At 48.0% G+C, this 27,489-nt stretch overlaps 1 protein-coding gene across 1 annotated transcript in view; it reads right to left on the reverse strand.

Annotated features, from left to right (window-relative positions):
- Positions 1–27,489, reverse strand: part of CFAP74 (cilia and flagella associated protein 74) — an 81,326-nt gene that overhangs the window by 39,414 nt on the left and 14,423 nt on the right. The window contains exons 8-13 of the mRNA XM_015417948.1: positions 27,041–27,107; positions 25,140–25,229; positions 18,245–18,418; positions 5,998–6,135; positions 5,682–5,803; positions 2,661–2,789 (exon numbers count right to left, since the gene is read on the reverse strand). Of these exons, the coding sequence (XP_015273434.1) occupies positions 2,661–2,789; positions 5,682–5,803; positions 5,998–6,135; positions 18,245–18,418; positions 25,140–25,229; positions 27,041–27,107 (720 nt within the window). The remainder of the gene's footprint in view (positions 1–2,660; positions 2,790–5,681; positions 5,804–5,997; positions 6,136–18,244; positions 18,419–25,139; positions 25,230–27,040; positions 27,108–27,489) is intronic.

The raw sequence follows: 27,489 nt of genomic DNA on the forward strand, positions 1-27,489 counted from the left end.
CAGTCTGCATGCGCACGAAAACTGATACCCAGAATTAAACTTTGTCAGTCTTAAACTTTATTCTGGCTGCAATAACATGGGCCAGATAAAACGGGGGGGGGGGGAGCAAGGCTATTCCCTCCGGAGGAATTTGACCCGCAGTTGCGTGATCACACAGTCCTTTGGAGCTGCGGGCGCAGCCCACCACTGCGTGATCAGATACAACCATGGGTGAGTTGGGTTCTTTTTTTTTTGCTGTTTGTTTCCAATGCACTTAAGGAATCGATTAATCACACCTCCGCATTGAAGGCTCCCTATGGAGTGTGCGATGATACGCATACTGAGAAGGGCACGGAGTCGGGATGGCCTGATCAGACCATCCCGACGCCATGAGAGCGCGTTGGAGTGATCAGACAGGGGAAAGTCTGTCTGTGGCCCGCAGCAACCCGTTTGCTACCGGACTTTCCTCGGTGCCTGTTTACTCCGTTTCTGCGGTGGAGCAACACGGGTTGCTGACAGCTGTGGGGCACTTCCCAGATGTTGCTGTCTGATCGTGCCCTTTAAATCCGCCCAGCGTTTGCGCCTAAGTAGGGGCTACTTGTGCGTATGATCGCAGCCTCTTATGGACTGTTTAATGTAGGATAGGCCCTGACCTGGATGTTTCAGGCTAGCCTAACCTAATCAGATCTTGGGCACTAAGCATGGCTGGCCTGGTGAGTACTTGAACGGGAGACCACCAAGGAAGTCTGCTATGCAGAGGCAGGCAGCGGGAAACCCCTTCTGTTTCTCTCGTCCCTCAAAAACCCTACGGGGGCACCATAAGTTGGCTGTGACCTGACTGTACTTTTCACCACCAGTGTAGGATAAACCACCACTAATGCTCCGAGTGCCACACTAAATGCTTCGTTTTTATGTTGTGGTTTACTCACGATGCTTTCCTGGCGAAGCAATTAATCCTCCCACCACCACCACCACGGACTGCCCTTTAACAGGGAGAATCTAGGCCGCTTCCCTTGTTTGGAGGCTCATTTGGACACACAAACATAGACCAAGACACATTCTCCACCCTGCACAGAGAATCCTTCACACAAACAGTAGATGGGGTTCTCAGGCACAGCCATTGCAGAGTATAGGAGAGGGGCTGAATAAATGAATATTGTTCTAGAATTTTTTTTAAAAAAAGCAACAACCTCCATGTTTCTAGAAAACCAGGGCTATTTTTGGGCAGGAACGCACAGGAACGGGGTTCCGGCTGGCTTCAGAGTTGGCCACGCCCACTACAGTCTAAACCTCTGTGTGTGTGGCTACAGAGGGAAGGCCTAGAGAGAGACCCCCCTGGTGACTCCAAGGCGGGCGGGCCAGGGAAGGCCTGGAAGGATCACGGAAGCATTTAAATGCCTCCCCGTGCCTTCCCCGGCCTGTCCAATGGCCAGCTTGCCCGGGCTCCCCACAGCTACGGGGCGCCCGAGCAAGCCAAGGGAAGGCAGTTTAAACTGCCTTCCCTCCAAGGGCCAGATATGCTAATGCTCATGAGTTTCTAATATGCTAATGAGTTTCTGTTGTTAGTTGTGGCCTATTATGCTAATGAGTTCCTGCTGGGCTTTTTCTACAAAAAAAGCCCTGTAGAAAACTAACATGTCAGGAAGGAGAGAGTCCAGCCTAATCTTTTTCTTGGCAAGCGGAGTTTCAAAGGCCGGGAATCTTTTTTTTTTTTAGCATACATTTTTAAATTTTATATAACTTTTAACAGTAAAAATACAAATAACAAATAACGATAGAAAAAACCCGTACACTGTAAGTACACCGATACTAAGGTTTAAATTGCATTAAAGAACATGACTATAGTTAACAAAATACAAAATCCATATATTTTCTAGGTAAAATACATGGATTAGAGGATTAGAGGTAACATATTCGAAAAAAAGGAAACAACTTTTCAACAAAATCGTGCGTCTTTGTAGGAGACTCAGACACTACTAGCTATGTTGCAATTTTATCCACTGCTGCAATATCCCATATTTTAGAAAACCATTGTTTCAAAGAAGGTATTGTGGCTTGTTTCCAAAACTGAGCTATCCGGATTTTGGTTGCTAATTTGATTTTATGTTTCGATAAGGATTGATCTGGCCAAAAATTAAGTAATATAGTAATATAGATTCAGGGGCATTAGGTATAGAATGATCCAGAATTTTGTTGATAACTGGAATGATAGTTGTCCAGGGGCACCCCCCACCAGCAATGTAAAAAAGTTCCTGTTTGACCACAGCCTTTCCAGCAACTAGAATTCGTCTTAAATTTGCACTGAAACAGTCTCATTGAAGTCATATACCACCTGGAATATACCTTAAAGTTTTGTGATTTTATACTCAATTATTTAGTCGTATAGAGTTGGGAATCCCATATACTATTCCAGCCTGGGAATCTTTAAGGAGTCCCTTCACCTCCATGAACCTCTGCTTGCAGTCAGATGCACTACGAACCCAGGAACAGTTTTACAACTCTGACCATGGCTTGTACAAACCCAGCCTATTTGATGAAGGGAGCTTTCAGTCTTGAACGTTTATACCCCAAAAACCTAGTTGGTCTCTAAGGTGTTACTGGTCTTCTAATGCAGAACAACATGGCTACCCAGCTGAAACTAAGCCTATCTACGGGAATGGAAGAAAGGGTTTTGGCCATACCTTGGCAGGAACTTCAGCTGCACACTGAAGGATGAATGGGCTTGAATGTAGCCTGTCTTTGGAAGCAGTTCCATGTGATTGGCCAGTTCCTTGCAAACCTCAAACTTCAAGCGTAGTGCAGACGTTGCTCTGTGGAAGAAAGGGAGACTTGAGTTGGCTTAAAGCTGGCCAACTCTGCTGATGGACGTGACTTGATTCTTTGTCTACTTTTCCCGTAGTAGATCAGAAACAGAGCACTGCTACATTTGGCTGATGGAGAAGGAGGGCCAACTAAGGCTGAGAGATTATAATATTTACTGGGGGGGGGGGAACCATACAGAATCACAGGGTGTACTAAATAATTAGGGGGCCCCTCACAGCACAGTAGCATGACAAGGCTGAGCTGTGGGTCTAGATAAGAAACATTGCCCTGAACTTCACTGCAATTGCTTTGAGCAGGAATCCACTCATCTAGCAGCAGTACAATGTTCTCTCTCTCCCCCACGCTGTATGGGAGTTGGGGGAACTGGATAATGCTCACTGCATGGCATGAACAGCCATGATGTAGCTTCAGGGCTTGCTGACACAGTGTGCCCTCGGTGGGGCTTGCAGACCCCCTGGGGTAAGTGCAGGGGGCAGAGGTGCTGACCCTGGACATTCAGATTCTTCCTTTTTGCCTCCTTCTTTTAATTTTACACTGCCTTTGGTATTGGAAGAGGTGGTTCTCGAAATTTCATGCCCGATGCTTAGACAACAAAAGCATGCCATCTGGGAAGCTGTTCTGAAGCCGAGAGAGGATTCGTCCTGGACGGGTCGCCCAGCACAGTCAGCAGCAGGCGAAGAAACTGGCATCTGTTAAAACTAAAGGCCCGGGTCAAGTTCTGGACAATGTGATTTGACAGCTTTCCAAAAAGAACACCTCAAAACCTGAGATTTACATTGGAAGACTGAATCCCCGCTGATCGGATAGAGAAATTACCCTGCCTCTGTACTTTTAATCTCGCCTCTGGGGGCGGGGGGTTATCTAGACCCAGGGAAATCTCTTACATAACCCAACGCTTGTCACATTGGTAAGCTGAATTTTGGAGATAACGGCTTTACTCATTTCCTTCCAACTGCGAAGAATCTCAGCGGTATCTAATTCTAGTAAGGAGTTCAGAATATATGCCTTTCAACAGAAATAGTAAAAAAAAAAAAAAAGGAGGAGGGAGGAAGGAAAATAAAATAAAAATCAATCCTATTTGTTTGCATTTAAATAGAATCTTTAAAACAGCGGGAAAGAAAAGGAAGACAAAAATAGGAACACTCGTCCTAGCCAGCAGAATGTGTAGATTTGAAAGAGAGGTGGGAGCCAGCAGCTGCTGGTCATGGGATATGATACAAGCCTCTCTAAAAAGCAAAGACTGAAACACACGGACCTTGTGAGAGAGGGAGGATGCTCGTTGCTCAGAGACAATGTTTTAAAATTTCTATGAAAATAATGCCCACACTTGGTGAGGGTTATATTATAATCATAGCTGGTGTCTGAGATCATGCTTCCAGCTGTCATCTGTAGCAGAGGAAAGACAGGAAGCAGCCAAGCACCCTTCTGTGATGCCTGGATCCAGCTGGGAGCCCCTCCCTCCGGTTCCCCAAAGCCATCTATGAGGCCATCCAAGGGAGGACAGGAAGCAGCCAGGCACCCTTCCATCATGCCAGGATCCAGCTGGAAGCCCCTCCCTCCGGTTCCCCAAAGCCATCAGAAGGAGGATGTGAAGCAGCTAGGCACCCTTTCATCATGCCTGGATTCAGCTGGGAACCCCTCCTTCCAGCTTCCAAATGCAATCTACAAGGCCATCAGAGGGCGGACAGGAATGAACTAGGCGGCACTCCAGTGTGTTTGGACCTAGTGCCAGCTGAGGATTTTCTCCACAAGGATTATTCTGTGCTTATTTTGGTCATTTGTATTAGATCTTGCTGACACAGTGCGCCCATGGTGGGGCTTGGCCTGATCCAACATTGGCTTCTCTTATGTTCTTATGTAAGTCCAGGGTCGCTATGCAGAAGAAGAAGAAGAGATTGGATTTATACCCCGCCCTTCACTACCAAAAGGTGTCTCAGAGCGGCTGACAAACTCCTTTCCCTTCCCCTCTCCACAACAGATACCCTGTGCGGTAGGTGGGGCTGAGAGAGCTCTTGACAGAAACTGCTCTTTTTCAAGAACAGCTCTTATCAGAGCTACGGCTTGCCCAAGGTCATCCAGCCAGGTGGAAGTGGAGGAGTGGGGAATCAAACCCGGTTCTCCCAGATTAGAGTCCGCACACATAGCCACTACACCAAACTGCAAAGAGGCAAGGGCAAACCACCTCTGAATGTCTCTTGCCTTGAAAATCCTATGAGGTAGCTATAAGTCAGCTGCAACTTGATGGCACTTTCCACCACCAAGTTAGCCTCCATCTTGACCCGGATAAGCTAGCCTGATCTCATCAGATCTTGGAAGCTAAGGAGGCTCAGCCCGGATTAGTACTTGGATGGGAGACCGCCAAGGAAGTCCTGGGTTGTTACACAGAGGCGAACAATGGTAAACCAAACCACCCGTTCAGCTCTTGCCTTGAAAACCCTACGAGGTAGCCAGCTTCACCTTGATGGCAAAAAGTCAGCTGTGACTTGACGGCAAAACAAACAAATGAAAAGGATGTAACGCTTATTTGTGAATAATAATAATAATAATAATAATAATAATAATAATAATAATAATAATAATAGATTAGATTTATACCCAGCCTTTCACTACCCGAAGGAGTCTCAGAGCGGCTTACAATCCCTTTCCCTTCCCCTCCCCACAACAGACAGATTGAGAGAGCTCTCCCGAGAACTGCCCTTGAGAGAACATCTCTGAGAGAACTTGTGACTGACCCTAGGTCACACCAGCAGCTGCATGTGGAAGACTGGGGAATCAAACCTGGTTCTCCCAGATTAGAGCCCATGCTCCTAACCACTACACCAAACCAGCTCTAGTTATATTATATATAATATAATAGTTATATTAGTAGGCTCACTCACCTACTTTGAATGATGATGCAGTCCTGATACAGCCTGTCGTACATACAGATTTTGAGGTCGACATCTGGATTGGGCACCCATACAGGCACGGCCACAGAAACGGCAACGGCACTGAAGTGCAACTAAACACAAAGCAATGCCAAGAAAAGTCAAGGGGAAACAGTGTCTATTTAAAACAGCCAGGAAATGCATCTGGATCAGCTCACCTGTGTTCCCATACTCAGGTCTCCATCAATTCTGGCCTCACAGAAAAGGCTTTTCAAGCCCATTTTCCTTGCATGCAAGGAAGCCTAGCACCGGGGGGGGGGGGGATGACACCACCTGGATCGCAGGCGGGTGTGTCAAAGTTGTCAAAGGTAATCTCAAATTCAGCACGAACATCCCCAGGAACTGCTGGAGTGAAAATAATCTGCAGTTTGACAGAGCTGAAGGGCCCAATATCACCTTCGGTAACCTGAACGGCAAGTAAAATGGAAAGAGAGACAAAAGCTTGGCTTTCAAAAAATGGTTTGCAGTTATTGCTTCCTTGTTTTGTCTTATGAAGGTAACCTTAAGCTAGGGAGCGTGTACAATAAAAAGACCTGACTCCAGAAAGAAAAGGAGGGAAAAGTGCTGAATCCTACAAGACTAGGAATATTATGAGATCTCGACAGTTCATTACAGAAGATGAAGCCCAAAGGAAAATGTTACATGCATCCCTGGAGCCCACCAGGTCAAGTAGCAATCCATATTTTTAAACGACTAAACATCTGAACAAAATCACAAATTCAGTTTGTGCCACTCGGGTCATCTGTTTCAAGACTAGGGGAGGGGAGAGAGGATCGGGCTGTTGGAATGGGATGCAGGACTGAGACTGACAACCAAGGAACTTGGGGCACTATGAAAACCAGATTTCTTGTGACTTCGGCTTTAATGAGCCAGAGTCCACTTCAGCAGCAGCATGAGATCAGGACTGGTATACAGGAGCGGGACAAGGGACAAGAGTATACTCCAGATCTGCAGAGCCACAGGCATGGACTCAAGAGCTCCGTGAATAGCCTTTTTATTTATTGAAGATATGTATATACACATGTTTGAGTCTGTGTTTCCAAGGCAGTTTCCAACAACAACGAAATGCAGAAAGTGAAAACAAAGCAATGTCAAAACAGCACACTATCCCTAAATCACCAGTACGCTAAGTTAGCGATATATAACCTAACTGTAGGCAATAGATTGAAGTAACTACACTTTAGATGGATCCTAAAATCCAGCAGTTTCATTAAAATGGCAGGTAAAGCCACAGACAAAACCAGTGAGAGAAGGAGGGGAGGGGAAACTAAGCTAGGGTAGACCTGATCAGACATATGTATGAGAGATGACAGGAAGCCCTATATATGACAGGGATATAGAACCTTTAAAAGAAAATTATGTTTCCCAGAGAGCACTAAGATCGGGTTCCCAAAATCATCTGGCCCTTCCAGGCCCAAAAGAAGTCAGGCTAGCTGTGAGAAGGGCCAGGGCCTTCTTAGTGGAGGCCCCGTGCCGGTGGAATGAGCTCCCGGATGACATCAGGGCCCTTCCACTGGGCTTTCGATTAGGGTGCCGCCCTTCCAATGACGAGGCCCTGGCCCCAGTACCAACGTCAACTCAAAAATAGGATCAATAGCCTGACAAAACCCCAGACTACAGCAGTAGCTGATCACATGGCTGCTGAGAACGCCACCACTGGCTACGAATTATACTAGCACTTTATGATATGTTTTATTCTGTAGTGTTGTGATTTTATTTAAACGCGGTGTTTTAACTGTTTTGAGATATTGTCTGTTAAGCCGCCCTGAGCCTGCCTTGGCGGGAAGGGCAGGACACAGATTAAACAAATAAATAACAAGCAAATAAATGCCAATTCATATATCCGCGTGAGGATGCTGCACGTGTGGCACAGCCACTACTCATCCAAGAGGCAAGAGCTAGTTGGCGGTAGCTCACCAAGTACCGAATACTCTACTAAGGAGACACTGTGGCATACACAGACATGAGAATCAGAGTCAAGGGCGCACACACACACACACACAAACACACACAGAGTCGGACAGCTTCACGATCATGCGTGTTCCACGTCCACTCACGCATGCACACACAGTAAAGCCATGGAGAGGAGGGGAGACATTTTGCTGTTTATGTCAGGATGAGCCTTGCCCACCCCGTGCATGGGTAAGCTTGCAGAAACTAACAGATTCACTGCCATCCGTCCATTGAATACCTTGCCCAATGTAATTTCAGCTAGTTCTTCCTGGGGCTGTTCCAGAGAGCTCACGTTCATAGAGGACAGTGTAGGATGTTCGGTTACATCCATCATAGAAAACACGTCACTGACTGTTCCTAGAGGGCACACAAATGAGAACCTGGGTTGTCATGAACCAGTAACACGTAGTGCTTTGAGGGCTTCTTCGTAGATCCAGACAAGGCCGATGTAACCCACTGCTGACCTCTGCAAAAGCGCGAAAGACACGTTCTTCCTCAGCGGTCTTATGTAGAGGAACCTGATTATGGGAATGGCATCTCTTGGCAATAACAGAGCAATCCATTCCCTGCTGTTCGTGTCAGACTGCTGAAAGCAAGCTTCGCCATTGGCTAGTCAAACAGCCACTCGCAAAATCTACACGGGTTTTTCAACCCGGAGCTGGCAACCCTAAGTATTACCCCCATATTGCAGAACTTGGAGGGCAAGGAGGATGAGCAGAGGGAGGGAGGGAGGGAGGAGGAAGTGCCAATTTGGTGTAGTGGTTAAGTGCGCGGACTCTAATCTGGGAGAACTGGGTTTGATTCCCCATGCCTCCGCATGCAGCGGCTGGATGATCTTGGGCAAGCCACAGTTCTGACAAGAGCTGTTTTTGAAAGAGCAGTCCTCGAAAGATCTCTCTCAGACCCACACACCTCACAGGGGGTCTGCTGTGGGGAGGGGAAGGGAAAGGAGTGTGTAAGCCGCTCTGAGACTCTGAGTGAATGGTGGGGTATAAATCCAATCTCCTCCTTCCTCCTCCCCTCCTCTTACGCTCCACTTAGAAAGCGGTGTTCCCTCTAAACTGAGCTAGTGTGAGCTAGCTCAGTTTTTTAGCCTCCGGCTGACACATTTTTGTCTCAGCTCAGGAAGGATGGCACCAGAGCAAACTAACGTATACAGTAGCCAAATCGCTCGCTCACAACTTTAATGCCAGTAGCTCACAAAGTAGAATTTTTGCTCACAAGACTCCACAGCTTCGAGGGAGCATTGCCAAGCTGTCTGCGTCATTTGAACTTGGGACTTTCCAACACGCACTTTGGAGCACTGCTCCTTTGAAAGCCTATGAGCAGCAGGGGCTGGTGTGCTGAGCTAATGTTAATGCTACTAAAAATAACAACTTGGCTTTTATAGAGTACTTTGAGCAATCCTCACAACAACCCTTTGGGCAGGCTGATTTGATTATTTCCCTGCCCTCTTTCATACTGAAGACATGGGAGCTGAGGCTGAGAGAAGGTGGCTTTAGGAAGCTATCTAGTGAGTTCGTGGAGACTTGAAAATTCAGAATCCGCTGACAAGGGTTTTGTTTTGCCTTCTCGTGGAAACACCTCAAAATGGTAACTGGATCACGGGCTCTGTTGGATGAGAACAGTAGGAAAGCATTTACACTTCTTCTTGTAACTATATTACCAAATTGAATTACTTTGTTTTCTGTGTCGTCCCCCCCCCAAAATCCTTGAGAGAGAGAGAGAGAGAGCTCTCTTTGTGTCACTTTGTTCCAAAAATTACAGGTTGTATAAATAAACTTGTCATGTGGCTTTTCTCTTTTGAAAGGTGGGTGTAGAGATGATAAGGGAAGAGAAGAATGAGAACAATTCTATAACCCGCAAATGAAAATCCAGAGAGATTGGGGGGGGGGGGATTTCTTTCGGAGATAAGGTTGGTATTTTACAATTTTTGCTGATTTTAGTGTATATGGTTTGTGGAATATAGTGCTGCAGAAATCTGAAGACAGGGAGAGGAAGAAAATGGCTGAGTGAATTGGGAGTTTGGTTAGGTCATTGGGCAGTGCACATCTACAGTACTGCCTTAAATTAGATTTAAATTCAATTAGATGAACAGACCTCCCTTTCTCCCCAAAGAGCCACAGGAGTTCTCTGGCAGAGAGGCCCCTAAAAGAATTATCTGCAATAAAAACTACAATTCCCAGGATCCTTGGGGGGGGGGAGCCACAACAGTTTGCATTGCAGATGTACCTGAAAAAACACATAAACACAGGCAGCAGTTGTGATGTTCCCTCTAAGCTGTGGAGTCTTGTGAGCAAAAATTCTACTTTGTGAGCTACTGGCAATAAAGTTGTAAGTAATATGGCTATTGCATCAATTAGTTTGCTCTGGAGCCCTCCTTCCTGAGCTAAGACAAAAACGTGTGAGCTGGAGGCGAAAAAACTGTGAGCTGGCTCACACTAACTCAGCTTAGAGGGAACACTGGATGGCACCCTGTTTGTGGAGGCCCCGTTCGCATGGTTTTTGTCTTCTGTGGCCCCACCCACACCTTTCGGAGGGTGAGAAACTGCAGGGCCATAGATTCCCTTGGATCAAGTCCTCTAGGAACTTGTTGGTTCATAGGTTATTTCCTGCATTCAGCTGCAGTTGTAGGGCTACCTGTGCCATGGGGTATTCTTCAACGTTTGAAGATAGTGCCCCTATGAATGCAAGACATATTGTCCCAGGCCACATGGGGCAAAACTGCCTCTGTCTGCCTCCTCCAAAAGTGTAGGCCAAGGGTCCCCCACGTGGTGCCCACCGACACCTTTCCTGGCACCTGCCAAGTGGTTTTTTAAAGGGGGCGGGGGGGCTCCTCCCCAGCAGGGCTTCAGATTGGCCACTGCCTATCTAATTGGCTATGCAGATTAAAATAACTTTGTTTCAGCAGCAACTGCCACTGCAAGGTTGTGTTTATTCTCACTTTTTCCAAGTGTATTTTTAAAAATTATTCCTCTTGCTCCCTGCACTTGGGTTTCCTCTGTGTTTATGTGTGTGTGTGTGTGTGTGTGGTGCTCTGCAGTCTTGCAGCTATTTTGTGGTTGCGCCCGCCACCTGGTGTCAGAATTCCAAAGGTGCCCAAGGCTCAGAAGGGTTGGGGACCCCTGGCGTAGGCAATGGTTCTCTCCTCCGAGATACAACTGAAACTGGAACTGATCCCTGATCACAGAACTATCATTCCCATGTATGGCTGCCAACCTCCACGTTAGGGTTGCCAAGTCTGATTTTCGCCGCAGCGGGGGACTCCCGGCTGGCGGCTGGAGCGCACGCATGCCGCATCCACGTCACTCAGAAGTGACGCGACCATGCTGGACACACTGGGGGCGGGGCCACGACCATCTGAGGGAAAACCATAGAGTTTTCCCTCGGATGACCATGGCCCCGCCCCCAGCGTGCCCGGCGTTGTCGCGTGTCTTCCGGGTGATGTGCACGTCGGGGTGGGGTTCCCCCCGGGGCCCGATCTGCCGCCGGCTGGGAACGGGCCTCTGGGGTGGGGGTTTCCCCGCCCCCCGGGGGGACTTGGCAAGCCTAATCCACGTTGTGGCTGGAGATCTCCCACCATTACAACTCCAGTCCCAGGCGACAGAAATCAGTTCACCTGGAGAAAATGGCTGCTTTGGAAGTCCCTCCCTTCCCCAAACCCCACCCTCCCTAGGCTCCACCCCAAAAAATCTCCTGTGTATTTCCAATCCCTGAGCTGGCAGTGCTATTCCCACGGTTCTCCTGGGGAAGCCATGACAATTAATCAGGGATTAATAAAACTTGTGAGAAATGCTTCCCCCCCCCCACTTACACCACTAGCATTTACCGTATTTTTTAAACCAGAAGCTTACCCAAACGAGTGGTGGATGAGTTGACATCTGTTCTTGACCTCTCAGGGAGGCTGATATGCTGGATAACTTCTTCAGATTGGAGAAAAGAAATGGTTCCCTTCTCAGTAACGGACTCAGTTATACCAGTGCTGCTGGGCTTCTCAGTGAAGATTTTGTCAGCCCAATGTGCGCAGACCTAATTACGGAATACATTTATTATTTATTTATTATTGTATTCAGGGGTCGTTTAGTAGAAAAAGAGGTGCAGGAGCTCATTAGCATAACTCATTAGCATAACTTATTTGCATATGCCACCCCCCTGACATCACCGGAAGTGTGTCAGAAGGCAACACCCACCGCTCAGGCTCCACTGGACTGTTTTGGGTGGCTAGCTATGGGGGGGGGGAATGTGCAGATCTGTCCTCGCAGAGGAGGGAGAGCTTGTACCTGAATAAAACTTGGTCTTAAAGGTGCCTGTGGCGATTCCTTGTTTTATGTGTATGTGTGTCTCTTTAAAAGTTTGGTTGCATGGCTGTGATAGATAGACTAAAGTGGTTGAGAGAGACAAGCATGGTATGATTGGTGGTTTACAGAGAGGGGAGGGGTTTTGGAAGTGATTCTGAGTGGATGAATATGTATGTCTGCCAGGAGTGACAGTTACAGGTTTGACAGTTGATGAAAACAGTGGAAATGAGCAGTTAGTTCTGCGTTCTGTGAGAGAAGCAGAGAGAAGTTCGGTTAGTTCTAAGTTCTGTGTGGGGAATGAGTTAGACAAGCAGTTAGTTCTGTGTATGAAGGAAGTTACAGAGAATAAGAAAAAGTAAATGAAAGTTTAATTGAAGAAAAATTATAGGAAAGGCTGTATGTCCTGATATCTTGGAGAAAAACAGTGAACTTATAAGACCTTGAGTTAAAGTGTTACAAAGTTACCTGAAAGATCCCTGTCAGTAAGGGAGCAGATCTTGTTTGAGACACCAAGCAATTGTTCAAAATATTCACATTACTGGTTACATTGTTCTACCCTTTTATTTATGAATTATTTCAATAAATCTTCTTTTATTTAAGTATACCAGCTCTGAAAGGAATACTTCCTCAGGACCACATAGTTCCTCATGAGCCTTAAACTCGACATACCTACCCAGTGATAACAAAAGTAAAAGCATAAAGGTTTGGAAATCCTTTAAAATTTCCTGGTGGCAGCCAGATATACCCAGTAGAACAAAACAAAAAGAACACTTTTAAAGTGAAACCAGTCCTCCCCAATAAGGAGGACGTCACAGTGCCACTGGATTGTTTTGGGCCAGGGGGAGATCTGCAACTTACCTGGCTGTTCTTGCTCTGACTGAGGGCTGCTGGAAGCAGGGGGTGGGGCTTGTTGCATGTGCCCACCCCCTGGGCTCTTTACTGCCAGAGCTCTGCTGTTGTGCGCTCCTGCAGGAAATGACCCCTGCTTGTATTTATACCCCACCCTCCCTGCGGACAGGCTCAGGGTGGTTTACAGTGATTGGTACAATGTACCCGGTCGACATAAAACTTTTAAAACAGTTTAAAACAATTAAAACATTCATAACATTTAAAGTGCTCGCAGTATTAATAATTCATTATATTAGATGGCGCGCTCTAAATCTACCAGCCAGGTTCCTGATTCAGCGATCTTCCGGTCTCCTATGTAGGTATAGCTCTAACTCCGCATTAGGGCCAGCCTTATACTACAGATGTTCAAGTAGTATCGGTGGTGGTAATAGTGGGCAGCTCCTAATTCAAAGCCTGGTGGAAAAGCTCTGTCTTGCCAGGGCCCCTGATCTCTTCCGGGAGCTCATTCCACCAGTAAGGAGCCGCCACTGAAAAGGCCCTGGTCCTAGTGGCAGCGAGCCTGGCATCTTTAGGGCCTGGAATAGTTAGCCGATGTTGTGACCCTGACCATTGTGCTCTCCGGGGTATGTATGGGGGGTATGCTGGACCCTGGCCATATATGGCTTTAAAAGTAAGTACCAGCACCTTGAAGTGAATTCAGTATGCTATTGGCAGCCAGTGCAGTGACCTAAGCACAGGCTGGATTGCTCCCAACACAGATGTTAAAACCCCCAGCTAAATGCTAATTATCTGATGTTGGGTGGCCGGTCGGACTCCAGACCGGAAGATCTGGACCAGGCACTGCAGGCCGTGGCTGGTTGGCTCAGGTTGAGCCGGCTGAAGATAAATCCGGCGAAGACGGAGGTCCCATGCCTGAATTGGAGTGGGTTGGGGCTCCTGCTCCCGACCTTCGATGGGGCACCGCTGGTGCCTGTGTCGGTGGTTAGGAGTTTGGGAGTGCTCCTGGACCCCTCCTTAACAATGGAGGCCCAGGTAGTAGCCACTGCCAAGTCGGCCTTTTACCATCTCCAGCTGGTATGGCAGTCGTTGGCCCCCTTTCTCGACCACGATGACCTGGCTACGGTGATCCATGCGACGGGCACCTCAAGGCTAGACTACTGTAACGCTCTCTACATGGGGCTGCCCTTGTCGCAAATCCGGAGGCTGCAGCTGGTGCAGAATGCCGCGGCCAGACTGATGATGTGTCTCCCTAGATGGGAGCACATCCAACCTGTGCTTAAGGCACTGCACTGGCTGCCAATAGTGTACCGAATTCGCTTCAAGGTGCTGGTGCTTACCTTTAACGCCCTATATGGCCAGGGTCCAATATACCTGAGGGACTGCCTTTCCCCATATATACCCCAGCGAGCACTACGGTCGGGGTCACAACATCGACTAGTTATCCCAGGCCCCAGGGACGCCAGGCTTGCTGCGACCAGGGCTAGGGTCTTCTCAGTGGCGGCTCCTTACTGGTGGAATGAGCTCCCGGAGGAGATCAGGGCCCTGCGGGATCTTGTACAGTTCTGCAGGGCCTGCAAGACGGAGCTCTTCTGCCAGGCCTTCGATTAGGAGCCGCCGCCACTACCATCAGTGCCCGGAATTAACATCTGCGGTGCAAGGCCAGCCTAACGGACATTATATGGGTACCATCTGGAGCCCAGAGACTGAGAACCTTGGGTGCGGCATTATATGGTCCGCCACTGTGATTTGAAACTGTGAGTATCTTAACTGTAAATTATTTAACTGTTTTGATTGTTTTAACTGTTTTACGACTTTGGTGCCTTGCATAGGGTTGCCAAGTCTCACCTTGTTCCGGAGCGGGGGACTCCCGGGTTGATCTCGGAGCGCGTGCGCACCGCATCCACGTCACCAGGAAGTGACGTGACGACGCTGGGCATGCTGGTGACGGGGCCATGACTATCTGAGAGAAAACCATAGAGTTTTCCCTCGGATGACCGTGGCCCCGCCCCCAGTGTGCCCGGTGTGGTCGCGTCACTTCCTGGTGACGTGCACGTCGGGGTGGAGTTCCCCCCGGGGCCCGATCTGGTGGCGGCGGGGAACGGGCCTCTGGGGCGGGGTTTTCCCCGCCCCCCGGGGGGACTTGGCAAACCTAGCCTTGCACCAAATACTGTTAGCCGCCGTGAGCCTGCTTGTGGGGAGGGCGGGATACAAGTGTGATAAAATAAATAAATAAATAAATTTCAGATATTACCAACAAAACCTGAGGCCATCTATCTCTACAAAATCCCACTAACTGACATGAAAATAGAAAATTGATTTCTTCAAATTGAGAATTTCTAATACTTTGTGCACCTTTTAAGGAAGATGAAAAGTGCCGTACTTCAGAAGAATGGAGGGGAAAATGACAGGAAGGAGTAGTGGTCAAAGGACAGGGTCACGCGGACTTGCTCGAAACCCTTCTGAACAATTTCACTAGTCTTAATCAGAATTCGAGGCTTCCATCTGAATTACTGTGAAGTGTTGCCTAGAGAGGAATCCCTATTCATTTCCGGTTTTCATGAGATAAAACCCAGAGTTAACCAAGAGATGTACTTCTCCCCATCAATCAGCAAAGGTCTCCAAGACATGGACTCCATATGTGCAAAAATAACGAAAGCAAAGATGCACTTTATTGTACCAGCAGTTCTAGAAATTCTGCATTTGAATGGGAATCTGTTGTTTTCACAATGCTTGGCAGAACTGGATCTAGAGGTCTTGGCTCTTAGAGAAACAAGTCCTTACGGCTTTTGATGCAATTCCTGGTGCCAGATTGTGGGGAAAGCTTGCAATATGGATCGTTGCCTACTTGGCTAACTCACAAGTTTTACCAAAACGACACCGCACAGGTGAGGTGTGGGAGTAAAGGCCAACTGTCTAAAATGATTAAAATTAATAGAGGTGTTCATTAGGGCTGCCTATTAGTGCCTTATTTATTTAACCTCTATATTAACGACATTGAAAATCACCTTTCTGGTGAATCCTTCCATCTTCCCCACCTGTCTCAAAAACCTATATCAATTTTTTTTTTATGCCGACAATGCTGTGTTGATATCTCGGTCATATGTTAGGCTGAAACGTTTGATGAACGCTTTTGCATTTTACTGCTCTCAGGAGCGACTGGGCATAAACTACCCCAAAACCAAAGTCGTTGTTTTTTCTAAAGGTGTACCGCCTCGCCGTTTTTCTTGGTTAATAAACGGCCAGTCGATCGAACAGGTTAATTCCTTTAGTTACTTGGGTGTGCTTTTTCCTTATAATTTGTCCTGGAAAACTCATATTACTGCCGCTAAGAAGCTGGCATCAATACATTCATCTGCCCTCTTAAAAATCGTCCGGACTACGGGCGGTAACTTTTTGCCTGCTGCCATTCGTGCTTGTCATGCAAAAGTGGTTTCCCCATTACTCTATGGTGCTCCTTTGTTTATTACTAGGGTCAGCGACAAGTTAGACTCCTGTTTAACTTCTTTTCTTCGTTCTCTGTCTAATCTCCTCTCATGTGTGTCTGGTCCAGCTATTTATGTGGAATTTGCTGAGCAGTCCTTAGAAACAAAGGCTTGGATGGCAACTTTTTTCTTTAGGCCAAAAATACTCTATTCCCTAGAGGGATGTTATTTGCACCTTTTAGCTAAGGACAGTTTTCGAAGTTTGTGGCTGAAATTGGTTGATGGCAGATTACAAAGTTTAGGATTCACCCCTGAATTTTTCAATCAAGTAGACCACCCTTCTGTGCGGAAACAAATTAAATCTAGTGTTTTACACTTAGATAAATGGAGTACAAGTTGCCGAGCTCGACGGGTCTGTTCTTTGTATTATTTAGGTCTTCCGATTCCAGAATCTTTGCCCTCTTACTGTAAATCTTTGATGGTCCCCAAATATAGAATATTGCTTTCCAAGGCAAGATTAAGTGGCTTGATAGCCTGCCTCAGGGCTCCCAGCCCTGGTATTCTCTGGAGGTCTCCCATCCAAATACTTGCCAGGGTCGGCCCTGCTTGGCTTCCAAGATCTGATGAGACTGGGTTTGCCTGGACCATCGATGTCAGGGTGAATTTCAGCACTGAATTTGATGGGATTTTGATTATAACTTTTCAGACTGGGACCAAAGAACAACTATAAACCTACCTGACCACCAATGCTCCCTCTAAGCTGTGGAATCTTGTGAGCAAAAATCCTACTTTGTGAGCTACTGGCATTAAAGGTGTGAGCGAGCAATTTGGCTGCCGCATAAATTAGTTTGCTCTGGAGCCTTCCTTCCTGAGCTAAGACAAAAAAGTGTGAGCCAGAGGCTAAAAAACTGTGAGCTAGCTCACACTAGCTCAGCTTAAGGGGAACACTGCTGACCACTATGGCGATCTTTGGAGGCCCTCCTTTGGGTACCCCTGCCTTCTGAGGTTAGGCAGGTGGCAACTCGGTCCTTCTCGATCACAGCACCAAGGCTCTGGAACTCTCTCCTCACAGAGATTTGTCGGTACCCTTCTGTTGCCATCTTCCGCCAGTGGGTGAAGACTTTTTTGTTCTTGACCAGTGTTTTAATTGTTATTTTATATTTCATATGTACTTTAACTCTGTTTTCAGTTGTTTGGATGATGTGTGTTGGGGGGGGGTTGCTTAAAATGTTATAATGTATGTTTTAAATTATTAGGTGCCACGATGGCCCTTGCGAGGGCAGAAAAGCGGGATACAAATTTTGTAAATCAAGAAAAATGAATAAAATTTCCAATTATCACCATTTGCCCAACCAAAGGTGTGTGTCACTTATTCCTTTAAGAAGAAGAAGAAGAGACTTCACTCGGAGTCTCAGAGCAGCTTACAAACTCCTTCCCCTCCCCCTCCCCACAACAGACACCCTGTGAGGTAGGTGGAGCTGAGAGAGCTCTTTCCAGAACTGTCCTTGAGAGAACAGCTCTGAGAGAACTTGTGATTGGCCCAAGGCCATCCAGCAGCTGCAAGTGGAGGAGTGGGGAATCAAACCTGGTTCCCCCAGATTAGAGTCTGCACACTTAACCACTACACCAAACTGGCTAACAGAGAAGATTTTGACCCACAAGCTCTACAGGAAACAACTCCTTCTTCCATGCATGAGAACATAAGGGGAACCCTGCTGGATCAGACCAAGGGGCTGTCTAGTCCAGTATCCCCTTTGCAACAGCAGGCAAAGATGCTTTGTGGATGCCTCCAAACACTCCTCTTCCATTTTTGCCTGAAGCAACCCATATTCATCCTGCCTCCAACCTGGGAGGTTCCACTCAGATGCCATGGCCATATGGTTCCCTCTGGGAAGGAGCACCTACTGATTAACAAAGGCTGCTTTAAAATCTGCTGATCTGTGCAGTTTGAGGTTCCTGAGACCATCTGATATCTATATGTCCTCAGACTAACCGCTCTCTCGAAGGAAGGGGGTGATATCACCATGCGCGCGGCACCCGAGCCGGCTGATCTGCAGAGCTGGAACCGCGTTGCCAAGGCCCCGCTGTTCGTCAAGGTGATGGTCCGTGAAATTGTCTCTCCCACCACATGAGTGCCGAAGTCAATGAGCTCTTTATCTAGTGCCAGCTGTAAGAAGGGAAAAAAACCCATAATTATCACTGCCCTAGATAGGTGGCAACATCAGATAAATGAACATCGACAGTTACAAGCACAAGACGGCCCTTACTGTCACTTCAAAAGACAATGCCGCAGAGTGACACACCCACGGAAGACACGGGATCTCTCTGGCACCACTTCTGGGCATGTGTGAATGGTGGTGTGTGTGCGTGTGTGTGGGGAGAACAAAAGAAAGCAGATTTAAAATAAGACAGCCATTCTAGCCGAGGTAGGTTTTATATCTACACCGCAAAAAAGGCGGTGGCGGTGGCGCAGTTAGATGCCTGTAGAAATAGTCATCTCGAACTGCTGTAACAGCGGTTCGAATACCACCGTGGTCGGGGTGAGCTCCCGACCCTTGCCCCAGCTCCTGCCAACCCAGCAGTCCGAAAGCCCCTCGGGGCAATTAGGTAAATGGGTACTTGTCCATAGGAGGACAGGGCGGTACCCCTCCCTCGAAATTGGGCTCCAGCCGAGCGAGGAATCGAGAAGCGGCGGCAACACGGCGGCGGCCAGCACGGAGATGAAGAGGCAGCGACATCCCAAGGAGGCGGTTGGCTCGGCAGCTGATGACGTGGCCAGCAGGAGGACGTCCGGAGCCGTAAGGACGTTGTGACGCCTACCGCGGCTGCGCACCAGGGCCCATAACCAACAGCCCCCGAGAGGTGTCGCCAGAGAGCCAAAAGAACAGCGGAGGCTGCGGAAGCCGCACCGGAGAGAACTGGAAGAAGTCGCCCACTTGCCGGATAAACGAATGATCGGAGCCGGGAGGGTACCTGGTAGGGCTCCCCCCACCCCAGACGTACTGTGGCCATAGTTAGGGTTTCTGCATAGGTCTCTGCACCATGCACCGTGTAAGCCACTCAGAGCCCTTCGGGGGTGAGCGGGGTACAAATTGAAAGTATATACAAAAGCGGCGGGGGCAGGGGGAAGCACTGGTATAGTGTGGGGGGTATTTATTTAAAATATTCATAAGCCTGCCCTTTTACTTGCCAAGTAAGAAGACATGTGCCCCATTCTGCTTCCTAACAATGCTGCTGGGGTGGGCAAGTCTTGAGCTAGAACTCCCATCGGACATTGTTAAAGGACTGATCTTACGCTCCTGGGCCCTGAGGCCTCAGCCTCAGAGGATCTTCAGTCTTGGCAACTTGTTGTTCTGGGAAAGGCCCTTCCTAGCTAAGCACCTGCTATTTACAGCACTGCTGCCTTCAGAACTCAACCTCACGCTGGCCCACGAGCTCTCTGTGCCTTACAGAACTCCAGCCACTACTTTTAGAACTTGATCTCTTGTCTGCTTGGTCTGGATTACATCTGCCCTAGATCAGACAACGCAGAGGTGTGATCCTGGTCAGGAAGGCCAGGTTTTAGAGGCATTGGGTCCATCGGTCTTGGATGGATGCCTCTTTCGCACGGCAGGCTAAAAGCTTGGGGGCGCCCATGGACCCAGCCGTACTGTTTGAAGTACAGAGCGACATAGTAGCCAAGAGTGCCTTCTGTCTGCTGCATCTGGCTCGTCAACTCTCTCCTGTCTTAGGCTCAGCCAATTGGGCCATGCAGATCCATGTTTTCTTAACCTCACAGATCGATTTGTGTAATGCACTCTACGTTGGGCCACCCTTGCAGACAATCTGGGAGCTGCCGCTAACACTGGCTGCCAGTTTGTTCCCGAGTCCAGTTCGGGATGCTGGTTATGGCCTCTAAAGCCCTTTGTGGCTTAGGACCCACATGGCCAAAGGACCATCAGTTATGGTCTTCGGGCCATTATCTGTTGGCCACCCCCCCCCCACTTAAGGTGGCCCACCTGACATCAGCCAGAGCTTGCTCCTTTTCCATTGCTGCTCCCACTCGGTAGAATGGGCTCCCTGAGGAGGTGAGGAAAACGTGGTTCGCAGTCTTCAGGAGGTGCTGCAAGGCTATTTGATTTGCCAGGGTATTTAACTGGGGAGGGGTGTCTCAACTGCAGGCATCTCTTAGGGGGGAAGGAATATCTGTGGGTCTATTCTACTGGTTTTGAATTGCAGTGTTTTAATTGTGATTCGTAAGCTGCCTTGTGCGACAAGGAAAGGCAGGATATAAATGTTTTATTAAGTAAATAACTCCTCTTGGGCCCCATCAGAAGGATGGTCCAAAACCTGACCACTGTCAGACCCTGGGGTGTGGCATGGAATCCCTCCAGAGTGTGACAGATTGTTCTTAAATTATTACTCATACATTCCACAATTGAGGAGATGAAGCCGTCTTACACATAGGCCACCACAGTTAATCTAGTTTAGTACTATCTACTGTGACTGGCAGAAGATCTAGTTTAGTACTATCTACTAGAAGATCTAGTTTTTGTACTGTCTACTGTGACTGGCAGAAGAAGACTGTGACTGGAGAAGACTCTTGAGAGTCCCTTGGACTGCAAGAAGATCAAATCAGTCAATCCTAAAAGAAATCAACCCTGACTGTTCCCTGGAAGGCCAGATAATGAAACTGAAGCTCAAATACTTTGGCCACCAAATGAGAAGGGAGCACTCACTGGAGAAGACCCTGATGCTGGGAAAGATTGAAGGTCAAAGAAGACGGGGACGGCAAAGGATGAGATGGTTATACGCATGGTCCAAGCAATGGTATTCCCAGTAGTCATGTATGGCTGCGAGAGTTGGACTATAAGGAAGGCCGAGCGCCGAAGAATAGATTCTTTTGAAGACAGTGACTGGAGAAGACTCTTGAGAGTCCCTTGGACTGCAAGAAGATCAAATCAGTCAATCCTAAAAGAAATCAACCCTGACTGTTCCCTGGAAGGCCAGATAATGAAACTGAAGCTTAAATACTTTGGCCACCAAAGGAGAAGGGAGCCCTCACTGGAGAAGACCCTGATGCTGGGAAAGATTGAAGGTCAAAGAAGACGGGGACGGCAAAGGATGAGATGGTTAGACAGTGTCATAGATGCAACGAACATGAAGTTGAGCAAAGTTCAGAGGACAACGGAAGACCGGAGGGCCTGGCGTGATCTGGTCCATGGGGTCGCGAAGAGTCGGACTCGACTGTGCAACTGAACAACAACAACAACAACTGTGACTGGCAGCAGCTCTCTAGGGTCTCAGGTACAGAAAGGCCTTTCCCAGCACGTGCTACCAAGGATCCTTTCACTGAGATGCCAGGGACTCACCCTCACTTTCAAACATGCAAAGTGGGGGCTGTGGCTCAGTGGCAGAGTATCCGCTTGGCATGCAGAAGGTCCCAGGTTCAATCCCAGACATCTCCAGTTAAAAGGATCAGGTAGGAGGTGACGAGAAAGACTTCCACCTGAGACCCTGGAGAGCCACTGCCGGTCTGAGTAGACAATACTGACTTTGACGGACCAGGGGTCTGATTTAGTAGAAGGCAGCTTCATGTGTTCATGTGTGTTCTGCCACTGAGCCGCAGTCCCTGTGGACCTAAATTCGTGTTCTCTTCCCTGTACCACCTGAAGAACATGGGATGTGACAGGATAGCACTTTCTATGGTACATTTAAATGGCACATTTTACTAAACTGGTGATACAGGAGTCAGCATCTCGCTCTCCAATCCACCAACTCTTGATCTCTACTTCGGTGCAGGACTTCTGAGGACTGGGTGATTAACTATTTTCATGAATTTAGCTGTTTTGATATTTGGATGTGTTTGTTGTACTGCTAAGTCTGACATTTAGTGACAAACAAGGGATCCAAGGAGCTGATTTATTAAGCAATTCATTTCCTGGCGATTGGCTGCCAAGTCAAGGGGGCACATTTCTGAACTTGGCGATGTTCATTGCTATGGAACGCTGGCAAGAAGCTGTTTGTGCCAAGCTCTGGGAATGTGTCACGGTTTATTTGACAGTGAAGGAACAAAAAAAAAATGATTCGAAGAAACATCCTCGGTACGGGAAGGAAGCCCCAACAAACCGAAGACGGCTCTCAAGCAGAAGTCTCCCCAGCGGTCCCATCCGCTCTGCCATCTGCTTGTGCTAACGTAGTGGGATGGTGGGTCCAAAACATTTAGTGGAATAACTCATCCCTTGGCAAGCTGGGGATAGGGACAAGGAAAGGCTTCTCAGTGGGTCAGAAGGGAAGCACCTCTGCAGCAAGGCAGACCAGGGTTTGCAGTGCAGACCACTGAATAAGCCTGCCAGCCTTGATATATGTAACTGCCTCCGGTCCCATCAGGTCCTCCCCCTCCCTATGGAAACTGGACCACTTGACCAACCCAACCCAGTGGAGTGACTGAGTAAGATTGACATAAGGAAGAAGAAGAGGAGGAGGAGGAGATTGGATTTATACCCTGCCCTTCTCTACCCAAAGGAGTCTCAGAGCAGCTTACAAACTCCTTTCCCTTCCCCTCCCTACAACAGACACCAGGTGAAGTAGGTGGGGCTGAGAGAGCTCTGACAGAAACTGCTCTTTTTCAAGAATAGCTCAGACAGATGTATGGCTTGCCCAAGGTCATCCAGCAGGTGCAAGTGGAGGAGTGGGGAATCAAACCCGGTTCTCCCAGATTAGAGTCCGCGCACTTAACCACTACACCAACCTGGCTCTCATAAGGAGGAAAGAGGAGTGCACCAGACAGTGTCACTAGGACAGTTGCTCAGAGCCACTGTAGCTGCAGAACAGAGAGAAAGGGAGGAAGAAGAAGAGGAGGAGGAGGAGGAGGAGGAGATTGAATTTATACCCCGCCCTTCACTTGGAGTCTCAGAGCGGCTTACAATCGCCTTCCCTTCCTCTCCCCCCCAACAGACACCCTGGGAGGTAGGAGGGGCTGAGAGAGCTCGTTAAGAACTGCTCTTGAGAGAACAACTCTGAGAGAACTGTGGCTTGCCCAAGGTCACCCAGCAGCTGCATGTGAAGGAGTGGGGGAATCAAACCTGGTTTTCCCAGATGAGAGTCCGCACTCCTAACCACTACACCAAACTGGCAAGGACAAAAGCTGTAACCCTCCTCTATAGTGATGCAGCCCTCCACCTCACAGGAGAAGGGAACATTGTACAGAGTTTAAAGCTCAACAGGCTCCATCCCAGAAAGACAGTGCCCGTAGTTTTGGCAGAGATCTTAGCGCCTGGGAATCAGGAGGATCAAGAATGCTGGCTCTATTAAGTCCTGTGCCCCAAAGGTTGGGGTTGCAGAAGATCCCCCCCCCATGCCCAAGAGGAACGGTCCACCATACCACATCTCCCACAATGTAGCTGCAGTTCTATACGACAGGTGCCAACATTATGCCCCCACCCCACCCTTGCAGGTGCTTAAAGCAAGGGGGGGGATTTTCAATAGGGGAAACAGCCCATGGCAGGAAACAGCACTGCGACCCCAATCCACATTCTCCCTCCTCCACCAGACGCCCTTATCTAGCTATTTCAGGTAGACACTCTCCTTGCCGACTATCCTTGTCAATACTTCATGTAGTTACTGTCCTTGGTGGAACTGTGTATGTAGCAGCTTAACAAATGAATGCACTCTAGCTCCTTCTTTGAATATCTGGCTTGAGAAATTCTCCAAAGGCTGATAACAATGGATAAGCAAAAACGGTTCATAAACTTTTATTGTCCACTGATGAAGAGATTAAGATGATGCTGTTGTTTTTTCGCAGTTGCACAGCTAATTTTAGGCACAATTCTCTGAATGTGCTCTCTTCTAGCATTACGCTCAAGTGCACTTTTAAATGAAACCACCTACATGCCTTTTTTGTAGGACTGGTGTCTGGTAATCTTTAAAAAGAAATAGCCGGGACAATATTGAGGACTGGAATGCAAGAGAAACACCCTGTGTTCTCGCGGCTACGCTGGGGCCTGGGCACCAGTATTGTGCTATATAATCAGGACCGATTCCCTTCAAGAATAGTCCGGTGCTGTATTATAGGACCCACCCAAACTGCACACCCGGAACCAGATGAGGATCTCTCCACACACACTGGGGAGCAGAGGGCTTTGTCAGGATTAGAGCTCCATTAGTGTGTCAGGAAGGGTTGGACAATGAGGAGGGGGAGGAGGAGGAGAAGAAGAAGAGGAGGAGGAGAAGGGATTGGATTGGATTTATACCCCGCCCTTCTCTCAGAGCGGCTTTCAATCTCCTTTCCCTCCCCCTCTCCACAACAGACATCCTGTAAGGTAGGTGGGGCTGAGAGAGCTCTTTTGAGAACTGCCCTTGAGAGAACAGCTCTGAAGGGACTTATGACTGACCCAAGGTCACACCAGCAGCTGCATGTGGAAGAGTTGGGATTCAAACCCGGTTCTCCCAGATTAGAGTCCGCGCTCCTAACCACTACACCAAACAGCACAGCAAACCCCAGTCTCTGTCTTGGGGTAGATGGTGCAACATTCTTACAGACCAAGGTGCCTGCTTTCTAGTGCTGGGACACCAACTGGACAGCTCAGCCCTCAGCTTCCAGGCCACAGACTTTTGCCACCTTTGCTGGTGCTGCTGGACAGCTCCTTTCCTGCTCACCGACAGCCAGGCCACGACTCTTAGCCACCCTTGCAGGCTGAAAGGAATAGTCAGGAATAGGACACTATGTGCCAGTTCACACAAGCATGGTATCCTCCGATTTCTTGTTAACTTGATTCTTCAGCTATTGATGACTCACAGATTTAAAAAAAATGGTAAGCCTCTTCTCCCACTGACACTCCATTTTGGTTTCTGTATCCTGACACAGGAGTTGCCTCACCCAAAGACTGGAAGATAAGAACAGGACTTACCACACATTTCTTGGTTGAACATTTTAACGGGATTGAAAAGGAGCCAATGTGAGATAAAAAGGCGACTTCTCCTTCGAGATCTTCGTTTATCTAAAAGGTGGAGAGAGCAGCGGTGAAGAATCTGTTGTGATTTCCCCCCAATAAGTTTAATTTCGTTTATATCCTACCTCTATTTAAAAAAAAAAAAAAGTCTAGACGGGGTACTTAGGTGGGGCTGTCCTGATCCAGACCTGGTTAGATTCCGCAAGATTCAGCTGTATCAAGTGCCTTCAGACCATGCTCTGGGGTTACGACAGGTATGCCAAAACCATAAATCCCTAAGTGGTGCAAAATGGTAGGCTCATATGGAGGAGGTAGTTCTTGAGGTATTGCTGCCCCAGGCTGTTTCAAGGTCAATACCAGTGTGGAAAACTGTTGGGAGCCACTAATGATGTTTCAAGGCCTGGTTACATGTTCCGTGAGGCTAACTAGGTAGCTGCCTTCTGCACCAGCTGTAGCTTCCAACCACGTTTCAAGGGCAGTCCCACAGAGAGTATGTTAAGTAGTCCAACACAGAGGTCCCCAGAACGTGTATAGCTGTGGTCTCAGCCTCACCTTAAATATGTGACACAGAGGCTTCCCAGTTCATGCTATTCTGAATGCCCCTCCCCAAAACAGAGAAAGCTTTCATGAATCAGGCTTCTGCACTTAGTTTCAGTGCTGGCAGCTGCAGCCAGGCCTGCAGGGATTCAAGCCATCAAGAGTGTGAACAGCTCAAGACTAGACTGAATAGGTGCTCAAACTGAGGAGGCAGGACAGAGCCAGGTGGGACCCTATTGGCTCCTCAAGTTATTTGATTCTGCTGGGCTGGACACTGTAGTCTACCCCTCTGGATATCAGCAGTGAGATCAAGCCAGCCATACCATCCACTTGAAAGCTGCCCTGGGGTAACATGGGGCAAAGTGCCCAGGCACTGCTGCCAGCATTCCTGGTTCGAGATGTGCTTGGCCTGGAGCAACTCATCCCATGTTAACTTCAAGTGAACATGGGCATACCTCCACAGCTGGATGAGCATCACATAAGAACAAACATAAGAGAAGCCAATGTTGGATCAGGCCAATGGCCATCGAGTCCAACACTCTGTCACACAGTTGCCAAAAATACCTGGTGCCATCAGGAGGTCCAGCAGTGGGGCCAGGACACCAGAAGCCCTCCCACTGTTGCCCCCCCCCCCAAGCACCAAGAAGACAGAGCATCCCTTGCCCCAGACTGAGAGTTCCTCTCTACACCTTGTGGCTAATAGCCACTGATGAACTTCTGCTCCATATACTTATCTAATTCCCTCTTGAAGCTGTCCATGCTTGTAGCTGCCACCACCTCCTGTGGCAGTGAATTCCATGTGTTAATCACTCTTTGGGTGAAGAAGGACTTCCTTTTATCTGTTCTAATCCGACTGCTCAGCAATTGCATTGAGTGCCCTCGAGTTCTTGTATTGTGAGAAAGGGAGAAAAGCACTTCTTTCTCAGCCTGCTCTATCCCATGCATAATCTTATAAATCTCAATCATGTCACTCCTCAGCCGTTGTTTCTCCAAGATAAAGAGCCCCAAGTACTTTAACCTTTCTTCACAGGGAAAGTGTTCCAACCCTTTTATCATTCTAGTTGCCCTTTTCTGCACTTTTTCCAATGCTATAATACTGAGCAGTAATTGTCTTTACTAGGCCTTTGTTTGGGATGCAATTTTTTCTCTCATTTCCAGGTACACTTTGGGATGTTGACTCAATCACAGGTACTGTTACAAAACAGAGCAGCAACTCTGCACTGATAAGCATCTCAGCTTTTTGTCCCTTGTCCGTTTAATTCCCTTTTGCTATCATAAAGTTTTTGCAAATGCCGTTCCTTCATGGTCTGTATCATTCTTACCATTGGTTTAAAGGTCACACCGACTTCGCATGACATTCCAGCAGACATGGGGCCAGGGGGGTCAAAACTACAATGGTAATTGAAACACAGAATTCAGTCACTGTTTTTGAAAGTTCGTTTGTGCAGTCTCGTAACAGCACCACACAGAAGACATCACTTTTGAGCATTTCAATAAGACCCTCAACCAGAATTTGATTTGATTCATTATCTGGCTTTTAATTCGTTAATTGCTCCGTGAATTTAAAAATATGCACACATTACTGAAACCTTCATATAGTTGCCTTTTTGAGATACTGAAGCAAGCACTTTATAGCCTCAGTCTTTGTTTGAATCTAAGACTTGCTTTAGAGCTCTCTTTTATATTCTTTACTAGGGAGCAAAGCCCATTGTGGCCGGAGACCGGAGACAATGGGCCCCTAGAAAGGTAGGGTGAGTGGGTGGGCGGGTGG

Source organism: Gekko japonicus, unplaced genomic scaffold (assembly GCF_001447785.1).
Source record: "Gekko japonicus isolate JY-2015 unplaced genomic scaffold, Gekko_japonicus_V1.1 scaffold893, whole genome shotgun sequence".
Lineage (NCBI taxonomy): Eukaryota > Metazoa > Chordata > Lepidosauria > Squamata > Gekkonidae > Gekko > Gekko japonicus.